This window comes from Astatotilapia calliptera, chromosome 22 (assembly GCF_964374335.1).
Source record: "Astatotilapia calliptera chromosome 22, fAstCal68.1, whole genome shotgun sequence".
Taxonomy (NCBI): domain Eukaryota; kingdom Metazoa; phylum Chordata; class Actinopteri; order Cichliformes; family Cichlidae; genus Astatotilapia; species Astatotilapia calliptera.
The window spans coordinates 19,068,131-19,082,414 of NC_137442.1; the positions used below are offsets into that span (position 1 = coordinate 19,068,131).

The 14,284-nt window shown below is 42.1% G+C and overlaps 1 protein-coding gene across 1 annotated transcript; it reads left to right on the forward strand.

Annotated features, from left to right (window-relative positions):
- The first annotated feature begins 4,917 nt into the window (after positions 1-4,917).
- Positions 4,918-13,655, forward strand: nkain1 (sodium/potassium transporting ATPase interacting 1). The gene is made up of 8 exons (XM_026156931.2): positions 4,918-5,153; positions 5,480-5,868; positions 6,697-6,834; positions 6,942-7,022; positions 7,564-7,761; positions 7,952-8,012; positions 11,318-11,399; positions 13,063-13,655. Exons 2-8 carry the CDS (start codon positions 5,815-5,817, stop codon positions 13,070-13,072), a joined length of 624 nt encoding a protein of 207 aa, XP_026012716.1. The 5' UTR covers positions 4,918-5,153; positions 5,480-5,814; the 3' UTR covers positions 13,073-13,655.
- The last annotated feature ends 629 nt before the right edge of the window (positions 13,656-14,284 follow it).

The window sequence follows — 14,284 nt, forward strand, 5'->3', positions numbered from 1 at the left end:
AAATTATTTTCTGACTGAAATGCTTTGTGGTGTTTGTGGAGCCTTTACAAGTATTTCTAAACTGATTAACCAGAAAAATGATCGAATCTTCATTTAATTACCACTATAAACACAATCAGGTTAAACTTATACAATAAACAGGGAGTGAGCAATCGGGATCTAGAAAAGTTAGTGAATAACGTCTCTTGGGAAAACTTTCTTTAGTAGCAGTAAGCTTGATCAGATGCCTTCTTATTTAACTTATGTAACCTGGGAACATGTTGACATTCCTCTAACAAAACTGTTGCAATTCCTGGAGATTTCTATTATTAGCACTGAGCAACCCTCTGCTAATCATGCCACAGCTCTCAGTGAGGGCCGTTCAGGTTCAGATCTGAAGTTCACATTCACTCATCGTGGGCACAAATGATATGGTAATTCTGGGATTTTAAACTGTTCTTTTTTCCAGGGTGAAATAATAGTACAGCATTACTATTTTCTTTAATCCACACAGAGCCAAAAGTATGCATACTCCTCCACACATACTCACCCAAATCTTCTAATAAGCTCTGCTAAAGGTTACGCAATGTCTTTTAATGTGGAAAGGCCAAATTCTATCAACTTGTTAGTGATCGTGCTTGACTACAACTGGTAGTTTCTATTTGCCGTTATAAAAAGGATTTGTGTGACATCACTCATTGGACTGACTAATATTCAGAACAACGGAAAAGTCCAAGGAAGTCAGTGAAGATGTAGGAAAGAGAATTGTCGAGTTACACAGGTTGGAATGGTCTCTTGGAGCCATTTCTAAACAACTGCAGGTTCCAAGTTAATCGGTGAGTACAAGTAATTCTGATGTGTTACCACTTTGTGAAGGTCTGGACAAGACCCAAACTGTCACCCTCAGTGACAGGAAGTTGGTTATGATGTTCAGGAATAACCCAGGAACCACAAAAACTCGAGCCTGTAAAGAACTGGAAACTGCCATCACATGGACTAATAACATGCTTACAAAGAAAAAAGCGGACAAACCAAATGCCATCTGGAGACAAGGTTGATGGGTCATATGAGACAAAAATTAAGCTTTTTTGGACACAGTGACAGGACTCCCAGCAAATTCTTCAACTTCACCGCAAATCAACAGGGAGACAGTTTACACTTGGAAGTACCAACAGGAAAATGATCCCAAATACATCAAAACTGGTTTTCGGATGCATAAACTAATCCATGAAAATTTGTGAATTAATCTTAAAAGTTGGGTCCAATCCATGAAACCAACCAACTAAATGAACTTTGCCAATTCTGCTAAAAATTTGGTCAAATATCCAACCAGAATTATGCACAAAGCCTATTGATGGATACCAAAAGGATCTCTCTGAAGAGGATTTTGTGGATGTGTTTATTGGCACTTACCATGTTTACATCAATCTGACTCCGCTGTCTTTACAGAGTGTTCTGTTTCATATTTTAATATCAATTCTGAACTTCTTAAATAAATATTCCCCTGACAAATATCATGCCTATTATTGTAATGAAAACAAGACTAAAACTAACCCCAAACTAAACGTGAAGATTGCACTTTTAGCATAGAAACAGGTCTGAATTTCAGCTGTTTGTAGAGAGTTTTCTTACTGTGGACTGATGAACAGAAACATCTTTGGATGTTGGTTTTGTAGTCTCCAGCTTTGTTCGTCTCTGTAATGTTTTTTAGGGAACTTGCGATTTAACTTTGTGACTTTGCATGCATTTATCTTACAAGGATTTAAAGGGATTAATATCTGTTATCCTATCTTGTTAACTTGTCTTGTTCGGAGTATCTTTTGGAGAAATCATTACTGAGGTATAGATGCTGACTTACTCTTTCCAGCTTGGACTTACAGCTTGTAACTTAATGTGTTTAATAAAGACATCCATCCATTTTCTTAACAGCGTATTCAGGTTGCCAGTCTATCTCAGGGCTTCATAAAGACATGAAAAATGTGCTATTAGTTTGGTCCCGTTGTGACTGTCTATAATTTTACAAGACGTCAGAGCAGAAATCTCAGTAAAGGGTTCACAAATCACTTATGCAGTGGTACAATGGTACAAGTTAAATGTGTGGTTTGGAGGTTTATGGTGCAGTTTTACAATCCACTCCAAGTTGTTTGGGATTCATTATGCGTGCAGTTCGAAAACACCATAAACTGGCTGCTAGCTCCCCACACAGCTTTGTTTTTTATGTTATCCTGTGCATTTTCTTATTGGCTGCAGTTTTCCTAATAAAGGTTTTACCATTCTTAAGAGAAAGTGTGCTTTACATATTTTATAAAGCCCTATTGTGTAACTGCGTGTGCATTTGTGTGTGTGTGTTTTTTCAAAGACCTGAAATGAACTCATTATTTCACAGACGAGTAATACCAGTACTACTTGTAGACAGTGCATTTTTAGCTATTAATACCTCAGCATAATTCATTTAAAAGAATTTAATTTTCTAACTGTCTGTAGTGCATGACTTCAATTCGGTCTCACTCGGGGTACTCCAAAGAATCTAAATAGAGTGCTCAATATTTAGCATGACCACCTTTATTCTTCAGCACAGCCTGAACTCTCATAGGCAGCTTTCTTTCTTTAAGTAGTCTTTAAGAATAGTTCTCTGGGCTTGATGAACATTCAAGGCCCTTCTTTGGATGTTGGCTGCTTTTTGTTCTGTTCTCTGTGAAGAAGATCCCACACTGCTTCAATGATGTTAGGATCTGGGCTCTGGGGAGACCAGTCCATGACTGATAGTGTCCCACTGTGTGACTCTTTCCAGATGGTATTTCATGATGGCCTCTTGACAGCCACCCATCCACTGATACCATTTCTGTTGAGGCTTTTTTGAACAGTGGAGCTGAATGACCAAATACATCTCTCAGGTCCTTGCTGGATTTTGTTTCCTATTTCTAAAGCACATGACCTTTAGACCTCTGTTCATCTTCTGGGACGGCCCTATGGCGGAGAAGACGATTTCCCTCCGAGGAGCTGTTGGTGAAGATCATGAAAAAAATATATAAAAAATAAATAAAAAGAAAAAAATCTCTGTGACGCAAAACTCAAACTTCAGGCTGCTCTAAACACTCTGTGTCAGGCACTTTTTTCTAATCTTGGATCTCTATGACATCAACGAAAGATGACACCCTTATATGGTCATCACAGACACAGCAACCCCACCCAACTGCTGCTAAAACCTTCTGCTTGAAGGAGGCAGCCAATCAGAAGAAAGTTGTCTCAAAGAGAGAGATTGGCTTGAAAAGCTTATTTCACAGAGCGGATGAAGTGAGGGGCTGCCCTAAGGCCCAACAGAAGTATGTGCTTCGTTCCTGATTTCTTAGGTTTTAGCTTACGTGTTTTAGATCATCAAGCCAATTTAACATTTGACAAACATAACCTGACTGAATAAAAAAATGCAGTTTTAAAAAAATGATTTAATTTATTAATGGAAAAAAGAATTATCCAGATCTACCAGGCTCTATGTGAAAAACTAATTGCTCCCTAAACCTAATAACTGGTTGTGCCACCCTTGGCAGTAAGAACTGCAATCTACCGTGTGTGATAACTAGCAATGAGTCTGTCACATTGCTGTGGAGGAATTTTGGCCCACTCTTCTTTGCAGATTTGCTTTAATTCAGTCACACTGGAGGATTTTTGAACATGAAAAGCCTGTTTAAGATCATGCCAAAGCATTTCAATCTGATTTAAGTCCAGACTTTGACTCAGTCACTCCAAAACCTGAAGCACCAGACCGCTGTGTAAGTTTTACACCAGATGTAACAGGACTCACACTTTCCAAAAAGTTCAACTTTTGTCTTCAGAATATTTTCCCACAAGTCCTGGTGATCATCACGATGTTTTTGGCAGCTGTGAGACAAGCTGTCATGTTCTTTGTGGTTAGCAGCGGCTTTCTTCTTACTCTCCCATGGATACCATTTTTGCCCAGTCTTGTTGAATCACAAACTCTGACCTTAAGTGACACAGCTGAGGCCTGCAGTTCAGATTTTATTCTGGGTTCTTTTGTAACCTCCTGGATGAGTCGTTGATGCGCTCTTGGAGTAACTTTGGCAGGTGGACCACTCCTGGGAAGATTCTGCAATGTTCCAGGTTCTCTCCATTTGTGGATAACGGCTCTTACTGTGGTTCACTGAAGTCCGAAAGTCTCAGAAACGGCTTTATAACCCTTTCAGGACTGATAGATGTCAGTTTGTTTCTCAGCTGTTCTTGAGTTCCTTTAGATTATGGCATGTTGTGTTGTTGTTGTTGTTGTTGTTTTTTTGTTTGGTTTTTTATTTTTAGACCTTTTAGTCTACTTCACTTTGTCCGACAGGTTCTGTTTAAGTGAGTTCCTGATTCATCAGGTCTGGCAGTAATCAGCTCTGGGTGTGGTTAGTGGAACTGAACTGAACCACTTAAAAAGTGGTTACGACTGGGGGGCAAATACTTTTGTACCGCACTTAGAATTATATTTGACTGCATATCTACTTCAGTAGAGCCCAAAGGAGTCTGTGCTTTAATTTATCAAAACAGGACAACTCAGAATTCTTTATTTGCAAAGATTTGACACAAAAGCATGGTGAATTACAAGTCCAAATAAAACATTTGTCTTGCTCATTGATTCCTGCGTGGCCCTTTGCAATAGCCGCCTCATCATCTGCCTCCTTCTCTGATATAGCTTGTGTGCAGCTCACTGTATTGTGCTGTCGCGCTGCTCGTGGTAAGTAGCTGAGATTAAACAAGGCTGTTAATTGTGTTTATTTCCGCTCCGAATAACCACAAGCTGAGGAAAAGGGCAGCACCTCCGGGGGCCAGCCTCCCCTCTCTCCCTCTCCTCGGTCTGGATGGTGGTGCTGGAGGGAGGAGGCGATTTTATTCCTCCTCCTCCACAAGTCTGAACCCCCTCACCCACCGCGGGCCCCCATTTCTTTTGTGATCCTTTCAAAAGCCTCGCGGGGCTGCTCGCTCGCGCTCACTCGCTGACTCCCTCGCGCACGCGGATCCGCAGAATCCATGCAGCTCCTCCTCGAGGGGTCGCGGTGACTGAGAGCCTCCACCCCCTCTCTCTCTCTCTCTCTCTCTCTCTCATTCTCCCCCCGGCTGCTCCTGCCCCGGCACCGATTGTTGACAAAAGGCGCTGCGAGACGGAGCAAAGGAGCCCGGTATCGGTAAGAAAAACCGCCCGCTAACTTGACTTCTTCCCCCGCGAGCAGCTCGAGGAGAAGACGATCCAGACGACGGAGGTTGGGAGAGGAGGAGGTGGGGAGGGGGGCGATACTCTTCCGCTCCTAGAAAACCGTGAGTCACAACGGGCTGCTTTGTGTCCGTAGTGTATGTAGCCAAACGTTAGCTGTAGTACCACCACTGCGGGGTCGGTCTCCTCCTCCTCACCGCCACCACCCCCGTGTGATCCGGTATCATATGATGCTCATTTCTGTCTGTAGCCCGGAGCGGATTATGACAGCTTTCCGTCTCTCTTTGTGTCTTTGTGTAGCCCCTCTTCGGAAGGTGTGGCCGAGGTGATTCTGTGGTGGTCAGACCGCAGCAGGCGTGAACTGGACCCTCTTCACCTCCTCCTCACCTCTCTCCTTCCTGAAACCCTCCCGCGACTGTTATTTACAAAAAACAAAAAAAGCAGAGGCCAAGATGGGTCATCCACTGTGAGTGGAAGAGCCGGACCAGCGCTGCTGGAGGAGGCGGCGGCCTTGGGCACGTCTATTCAGCCGGGAATGTTGTGAGCTGAGGCGACCAGGCAGTCTGGATCTGACCGGGGACCCATCTTTTCCCCGGAGCCTCCGCGGCTCCAAGCCGCGTCCTGAGCCCTCCAAAATGGGGAAGTGCGACGGGAGATGCACGCTGCTGGTGATATGTTCACTGCAGCTGGTAAGTGTGTGTGTGTGTGTGTGTGTGTTTCTACTCACTCACCATGAAGATATAATTAGAGGAGCGTGCTACAGACCCACACATTGTAATCAGACATGTTTGTCTGGCCTCTTCATGCAGTCACACAAGGAAAAAGCTTTGAGCTGCAGCTGCTGGGGTGCCATGCCACATTACAGGCTAGGGTGTGTGTATAAAGCAGAAGGGTACAGGGTAGGGGGGTCTTTAGTGTCAGGGTCGTCTATGTTTATAAAGAGAGGCTTGATAGCTCCATATAGAAAAAAAAAATCATCTGAATGTAAAGAACAAAAATGCTCTTCTCACCACCTGGTCTCTACTGTAGAGTGAAAGTTGGATGTTTGTTTTCCTCTGAAATAGCTCAGGACTGACACTCTCAAGGGTGATGACTGTGTTATAAGAGTGACTGTAACATCTCCCCGCAGTGAGTGTGATGCAGGCGTGGACAGCAGCAGTGTGAGGAGCAGTTATTGAGGCTATTGTTTGCCCGGCTGATGAGTTGTTGTGCGGCACAGGGTTTTGGCCCATAGATTCTCATTAGTTTGGTGGAGCTTTTTGGGGGTGCTCCTCTTTTTTTTTTTTTTTTTTTTTTACAGTCACTGGACTGGCTGGTGCTCCAGGCAGTTACCATGGAAACAACTGCGGCAGGCCTGTGTATGTGTCTCCCTGTCACTGTATGTGTGTGTGTAGCCTTCACTACTTGTGTGTGTGTGTTGTGTTTTTCTGTCCTTTATATTTGCATGTGTGCTTGTTTCTTTCCTAATATGCATATATACGTGTGTGTGTCTGTGTGTGTGACCCACCCCTTCCCAGGTGGCAGCCCTTCAGAGGCAGGTGTTTGATTTCCTGGGGTACCAGTGGGCTCCCATTCTGGCCAACTTCCTGCACATTATGGCCGTCATCCTGGGCATGTTTGGCACTGTGCAGTTTCGCTTCAGATACCTCATCTTTGTGAGTAGTGTATATCCATCATCTTGCACCGGAGTCCCAGTTCCTGCACTAATTGTGTGTGTAACTTACGGTCCCCAAACACCGATCCCTGTGTCTCTGTTTGGCAGTATGCAGTATGGCTGGTCGTCTGGGTGGGATGGAACTCCTTCATTATTTGTTTCTACCTGGAGGTTGGAAACCTCTCTCAGGTAAGTTGTGTTTTGTGTGCGACCCCTGTTCTGACTTGTATGGTTTTGTTGTTATATTTAAGTACATTTTTATAGATCATTTTACTTTGCATCAGCTACCAAATATTAGCAGTTCTCTGGCTCTATGTCGCTTTTTTCAGAAGTATTTTTTAGACTTAACGATTAAGGCAGGTCTTTTTACATCCGTATTTTTCTTTTTCGATCCTAGTAAATTAGCCTTGAGTGATTTAAAGTTTAAAATAATCCGTATTCATCTCAGTTCAGCCACTGTGTTCATTCACTTGCTCCTCTACTTTTAAGACAACTTTTTTTCTGATTGTCTTCCCTTTTTGCAAAACCAAGCAAAGAATCTCAAGTTTGATCTGTATTACTTCTACGTAGACTGACCTCATTAATAACTGGTTATGTTTAACATAACAGTGTAGACATGGCAGAAGACAGAAGAAAAGCATCACTGTATTAATAACAATTAAAAGAAGCTTTAAGATACAGTATGAGAATGACAATTAGCTCTGTGTCTACTGTATGCGTGTGTGTTTAGGATAGAGACTTTCTCATGACGTTCAACACATCCCTCCATCGTTCGTGGTGGATGGAGCACGGTCCTGGTTGCCTGGTAACACCAGTATTAGACTCCCGCATGGCCCCCGATGACCACCATGTCATCACTGTGTCCGGGTGTCTGCTCGACTACCAGTACATCGAGGTGTTGAGCTCAGCCATTCAGATCCTCTTGGCTGTACGTATCAAACACACACTCACACTTACACACACACACGTTCTTGTACATTCATTTTTTGGTTTTGTATCACTTTGCTGACCCTCAATATCATGCTAAAACATTTTCCGAGAAATATTGGACAAGTCAGCAGTGACTCAGCTAACAGAACAACCCTTGTATTTATTTCTGATCATCTCCTCTCCAACAGCTCTTTGGCTTTGTTTACGCCTGCTACGTAAGCAAAGTCTTCCAGGATGACGAGGACAGCTGTGAGTATCTTTCTCTTCTCACTAAAAGCTCTTCCAGCACCTTGTTCAGTTGATTAGGTGTGCTTGTCGTACTATTTTCGAGGGCTCTTATGTGAGAGATCCATGACTCTGAGTGCGAGTGCTGTCGTCTCATTGGTTTCTCCTGTGTGAGTCATGCTTAGCGATATCACTGCAGAGGATTCCCTCTGGGTGATCTGAGCCCTCCATCTGTGGGGAGTATTAGGATGCATTCCCACCATGAGAGTGTCCGTCTGTCAGCTGGCTAGTGCTTGTCTGTCGGCGTGAGTGTGCCATCTGCGTGTCTGACTGATTGTTCCCGTGATGTGCCTCTTGTGAGTGTTTTACGCTCACTCAGTGGAAGAAATGAAGTCCCATATCAATGTTATAAGTTTGATTTCCTGTAAGAGGAAGTGGGCGAGTGCTGTGTCTCTAACGTCTTAATAGCATGCTGTATTGCAATTATATGCCTGTCATAGCATAGTGTCAGTGATGTTCTAACAGTAACACGCAACATCTACACGATTTGTTTAAAATCCATAAAACCAAAATCAAGTTTCTCAGCTATGTATTATTTTAAAACAAGGCACCACTCACACTCATAAAATAGATGGACTATAGACTGTATATAAAAGATGGATATAGCGAGTGTTTGACATCAGCCGGTCTAAATTTTAGCTTTAGATCCATCGCCATGTTGTTTTTTTGTTTTTATAATATAGAGACTAAATCAGATTTTGTAATAGATTTGGTTTTTTTTCTGCAAAAATTCGGCTTTTTAATATAGAGATTGACAGACCACGTGACTTTCGCGCATTGCTTTGTGGGTACCTGTGGCAACAAAATCAAAACGCTGCATCAAGCGCTAGTATTTCCAGCACCGGTAATCATTAATTCTGCGGTTTTAATCCCTACTTGCATTTTATTTGCCCCAAAAACAGTTATGTATAAAACGTCCGTACAAAGACAGACATGACAAAAAGGCAAAAAAAAAAAAGGACGAGGAGAAAATCAAAGGAGTGAAAGTGTCAGACCCCTACGAGCATACAGAGTGGAGTAAGGACGTTAGCGTGCTGCCCAACTTTCATCACGGACATATTTATTATTATATGGTCCTAAGTGTGAGTGCATACACTCACAAGATGTTTATTAACTTCAGATCCCTGCAACAAGCCCAGGTCCAGTTTACTTTGGTGATTTGGACTATTCCATTTCACAGCTGTTGTTAAATTCTTTTCCTTTATCTCCTTTACAGGCAAACACAATCTATTTGTCGTTTCAGGTTGTAGTGTTACACAACATTTTCAGATCTAATAGACAAAAAATGAGTGTTTCGTAATTCATTCAATTTATTGTCTTTATTTATAACTGGCATTATTGTTTCATTCTATTATAGAATTTTACAAGAAAGAGGCATAATTGTTTCCCATTATGCTTTATTAGCTGCGTCGTTAAAAAACAAATCAACAATGCAAAAAAAAAACATTGCAAAACAACATACTGGAAAACAGTTATTCATCACTTGATTGCTTCAATACAACACTTGGGCACATATATGCAGGACGTTGCGTGGCTGTTTTGATATCACTCTCTCTCTCTTAACCGATCAAATCTCGCTGTGGTAGCAGCTTTAAACTCGGTATGACCCAGGCTGATAAGAGGGTGCACAGTCTGGATCACATTCCAGCATTTTGTAGGCTGGTTTTCCTACAAAACACAACAAACATTAGCCCGCAAAGCCACAGTGAACAAAGCAGCATAGCGCAATGAATTCAATTCAAATCAATATAAGATTTATACTTTATATTTGGTCTTCGAATGGCTGCAATCCAGGCCATCCATCAGCTGTTTCATCGGAAACACGGCGTGAACAATTTCTCTTCCACGACCTAATCCGATAAAAAAACAATCTCTTTACCCGTCGGCTTCCAGTGGCTGTCATGCGACCGGCTATTGCAGTTAATAATACAACAGCTTCTTGCCATTTTTTGTGTTTCTTTTTATCGCTGTGTGACTGTTTTCATGTGAAAGCCTGCGTGCGCTAGTACCGCTTGCCACGCGTTCCCAGAATCCTTTGCGGTTTTACCCCGGAATGACGTCACGTTTTCAATCTATGGAGTCTGTGGGGACACACTGACTTTTGAAGTGAGCCTCAAGTGGCCACTCAAGGAACTGCAGTGTCGTGCATTTTTATTGTTTTTTGTTTGTTTTTGCCTTTTGAAAAAAAGATTCGAGTGATATATTCAAGACAAATGTGTTTCTTTACCTAATATAATGGTGACACATTGCTTGTTTTAAATCAGCTGATATACTCACCACATATTAACTCATTCACTGCCATTGACGTCTATAGCCGTCAATTGCAGTGAATGAGTCAATGGGTTTAACTCATTCACTGCCAATGGCTGGCAGTGAATGAGTTAATATATCTGTTATACACTAATGTCACACAATTCATCTAGAAACTACCAGTCACGTGGGGAAAACATGTAAAAGTGTGCATTCTGTCACTGGTTGGTTGCTAGAGTTAGCTGAAGCAATTTGCCTGCAAATACTCGCCATTTACTCTTCGAGTGTAGTTAAAGTTGAATAAAGCATTACGCAAACTGAAAAGTAGGCATCTTCCAGGCAAATTACAGGAAACTGCTGCAATCTGCTAGTGACCAAAGCAACCACAAGGTTTTTTTACTTAATGACAGCCAGCAACCTCCAGTAATCAGTCGGCAACCAGTCTGGGAATACACGTTTTCCCTAGCATGTGGCAGGTAATTAATCTGTCTTACACTTCATGTTATTGAAAGCTCTATAAGTGTGTACACATCAATAAATAACTAAATGCCTTTTTTTAAACCACGTTTGTGCTTCATTGTAAAAAGAAAGCATTACAACATTCTTACTTTAAAATGATGGAGCTGTTCAGTTCTAGCTGTAGAGAAAACAGATCCAGAACTTGATGTTTGTTTTGTTTTTTTTATAGCCCCACTGATGCAGCTAATCAATCCTACTTCACTCGACACCACATGACTCTGTTCCTTTAATCAACTGAGAAAGATTAGAACTATGTATCAGTGACACAAAGGCAGTAGGGAGGTTGATGTATTGGTATTGTATCTCTGCTCATTCTGATGTCACAGTTTGCAGTCTATAAAAGCATGCCAAACGCATAAGATGATACAATCTGATGCTGTGAGAGAGTTATCTTGAAATACAACACCTGGTATATAACCCTCCCCACACACACACACACACACACACAGTTTAAGGGAAAGTGGAATGATGTCATTCTTGTTCTTTCTCCCCTCATGAAGTTGATTTCATTGGTGGGTTCGATTCTTATGGCTACCAGCCTCCTCAGAAGTCCTCTCATCTGCAGCTGCAGCCTCTTTACACGTGAGTTACAGCCATCTTCTCCAAATGTCTCCTATTTTAATATCTTTGTTTTTGTTGCTTTCTTTGTTAATCTTTCAAGCGCTATTCCAGCATTGTAGCACTGCTATTGTGTAATGGTGTTGGATAAATGTAGTGCAGTCAAGCTGAGTGAGGATCTGTTTTTAGTCCTTAATTTGTATGGAGTTAAGTTAGTCTCAAAGGGATGATGAAAATGTGTACAACGTTTTTGTGAGTACTTTTGGGTACTCACAAAATGCATGCTCCAATCCACACACAAATACAAAGCAATTTGAACAAATATAAAACTCCTTTACAAATGCATATATATCCAGACCTGTAGCTTTAAAAACTTTTTTAGTTTTTCTTAGAATCCAAGGGAAGGCCAGGGCCCTGGACTATGAAGCAAGTTCAGTATACCCAGGGTATCTCTCTGCAATCATATGGGATCATATGAGTTTTCTTTCACAGAAAATGATCCCTGCGAGTGTCACCTACTCCAGAGATATTAAATGGTGATTAAAATCTATATTTAAAATATAATATAAGAATCTATATTTATTGCTAATTATCAGGGAAATGCAAAGACTTTAGACACTATTAAAAAAAACTTTCGATCCTCATGCCGTCCACGCACAGAGGTCCATGGGACCTTCTGGGAATGATGATATAATTTGCTGGAGAACTGATTGGTCAGTAGGTGGTGATTTCATACCCTCTGATCTCTAATCTAGAACTTAACCTGCTCTGGAGCGCCGCTAAAAAGAGACACATCTTCATGGTACTGAAAACCCAGGTTTAACCCTCAAGCTACCTGGATGAGACAAAATCCTTCTTCAGTTACAGGCCTCCAGTGTCCAATTTTTCACTAGCACTTGAACGCAGCTTGAGAAACCGTTCAAAGCTGCAAATGTGAAAAATGCTCCAAATAAACAAGTGCACACATCACGAGATCTCTCCGTATCAGGCAAAGCTCTTAAGTGAGCTAAAAGAAGGTTTTCATTGTCGCCTAATGAGGGAAAGATCCCCGGTTTGATCCGGGAGGATACTGTTCCTTTGGGGTTGTGTCAAGAAGAGCTTCTTTGGGCTACTCGCCTAGGCTGGTAGAGTTTTACACCGGATGACCTTCCTGATACAAACCCAAAGGGGATTTGTGTCTCCACCTGGAATCGAACCAGTGACCTTTCGCTTGCCAAGTGAATGTGTTAATCTGGTGCAAAAAAAAATAAAAAATCTGCCAAATCAAACATGCAGAGCGGCTCACTGTGGCGACCCCTTGTGAATAAGGGAGCAGCTGAAAGTAGCAGCTTTTTGAAAGTAAAAATGATCAGATTTGTGTCCTTGAACGTAAACATTTGTGGAGGAATGATCAGTATTTTTTTATCCTTGTAAGTATTAGTTTGTAATCCTTTTGAGGCTAATTTAACTCCATACATTTGTATCAATCTCAAAAAATGTTAGACATTTCATAACCATAACAGTTTTTGCGTTAAAGCATGAAAACCTGCCTTTGAAAATTACAGGACTGGTTTTTTGGCAGAGCAGTTTAATGACACGAAATTCAACTTCATGAGTAAAATCAGTGAAGTGCCTTTTTTCATGCAGTTATGTCAAAGTGCAGCATATTGTAATTTTAATTTATGTCATCCTCTCTGCACCCCTGCAGGGCTGGTTAACTGTTGGTAGCACCCCCTTCAGGCCAAACCCTGATGGTGTCACTGTGGATGGACTCACTCTGTCACAGTTTACCTGAGAAATGGACTTAACCCCACCCAGACGGAGAGGCGTGTGAGTGTGTGTGACTGTGTGTGTGTGTGTCTGAGAAAGTGAAATATGGCCCTGAAAAGAATGTACAGAGCTCAGGGAAGAACCAGCATGCCGGGCGGCGTGACGAGAGGAAGGCGACGCGGGAGGAAGGCGAGGGGAGAAGAGATTCATAGAACAAGAGCTGGCCTCACCGAGGGGACAGTTCACTAAACTGCCAGCTCTCAACACTCCCACTGCTGTGTGTGTGTGTGTGTGTGATTGTGTAATTCCACAGGACTAGCTGGTGCTTTGCAGTTGCACCCTGGACTCTTACCACTTGGTGCCCCTGTGATTTCTTTTTGTTTTTGTTCTTGCTTTGTTTTGTTTTGTTTTGTTTTGTTTTGTTTTGTTTTGTTTTGTTTGGGGGGTGGGTGGGGTTGGGCTCGTCGATGTGGGTGGGTGGGTTTGGGGGGGGGGGGGGGTCACCTAATAAAAAAAGAGGCACGGCTCGTACCTGTTGTTGTTTTTAGAACGTGGTGATGTGTAGAGCAGTCGATTACGATTCCCGCTCCCAAAGCCATCTCCCCCTTCCTCCTTCCCTGCTTTCACCTTCCAGCCGAAGCCACTGCTGAGGTCCCAGGACGCATAGAAAGGCGTGAATTCCTTAAAAGATAAGGCAGGTGATATTTCACTTGTTTATTATTACGGTAAATACAAGGCAAAACATGAAAAGACCAAAAAACATCCATCTTTCAGTAGCTTCCCTGTAGCGCCCAGCACTGATTTGTTTTACTGTACTTTCCTACAACAGCTGCACGCTGTAGTTTCTTTAGCAATAAAGAGCACGTTTGTGGAAACTATTTTTATGTCCAGGTAGTATTTACAGTGAGGGAGAGGTGCGTGTTTAAAATAAACTACAGTGCCCAGCTTTGTTGTGACAAAGGGGTGCAATTTGGTGCAACGGCGTGGCTGACTGATGGGGTTTTCAATAGTTTTGTACAAGAGGGCTTTCACAACATGGAAAATATTTATCAAAAGGCTGATTTCGTTGCTGTTTTTGTTTTACCATGGAATATCACCAGCCTTGTCTTTTTTAAATTATAGGTTTGGCTTGCTTCTGAAATCAAGTAAAAGTGATTGTC

What these genes read in the sequence shown, in the direction of transcription:
- nkain1 (XM_026156931.2), top strand. Translation starts at nt 5,815, where the DNA reads ATGGGGAAGTGCGACGGGAGATGCACGCTGCTGGTGATATGTTCACTG. An exon ending in TGATATGTTCACTGCAGCTG is followed by an intron (nt 5,869 to 6,696) that starts GTAAGTGTGTGT and finishes ACCCCTTCCCAG; the next exon opens with GTGGCAGCCCTTCAGAGGCA. An exon ending in GCTTCAGATACCTCATCTTT is followed by an intron (nt 6,835 to 6,941) that starts GTGAGTAGTGTA and finishes TCTGTTTGGCAG; the next exon opens with TATGCAGTATGGCTGGTCGT.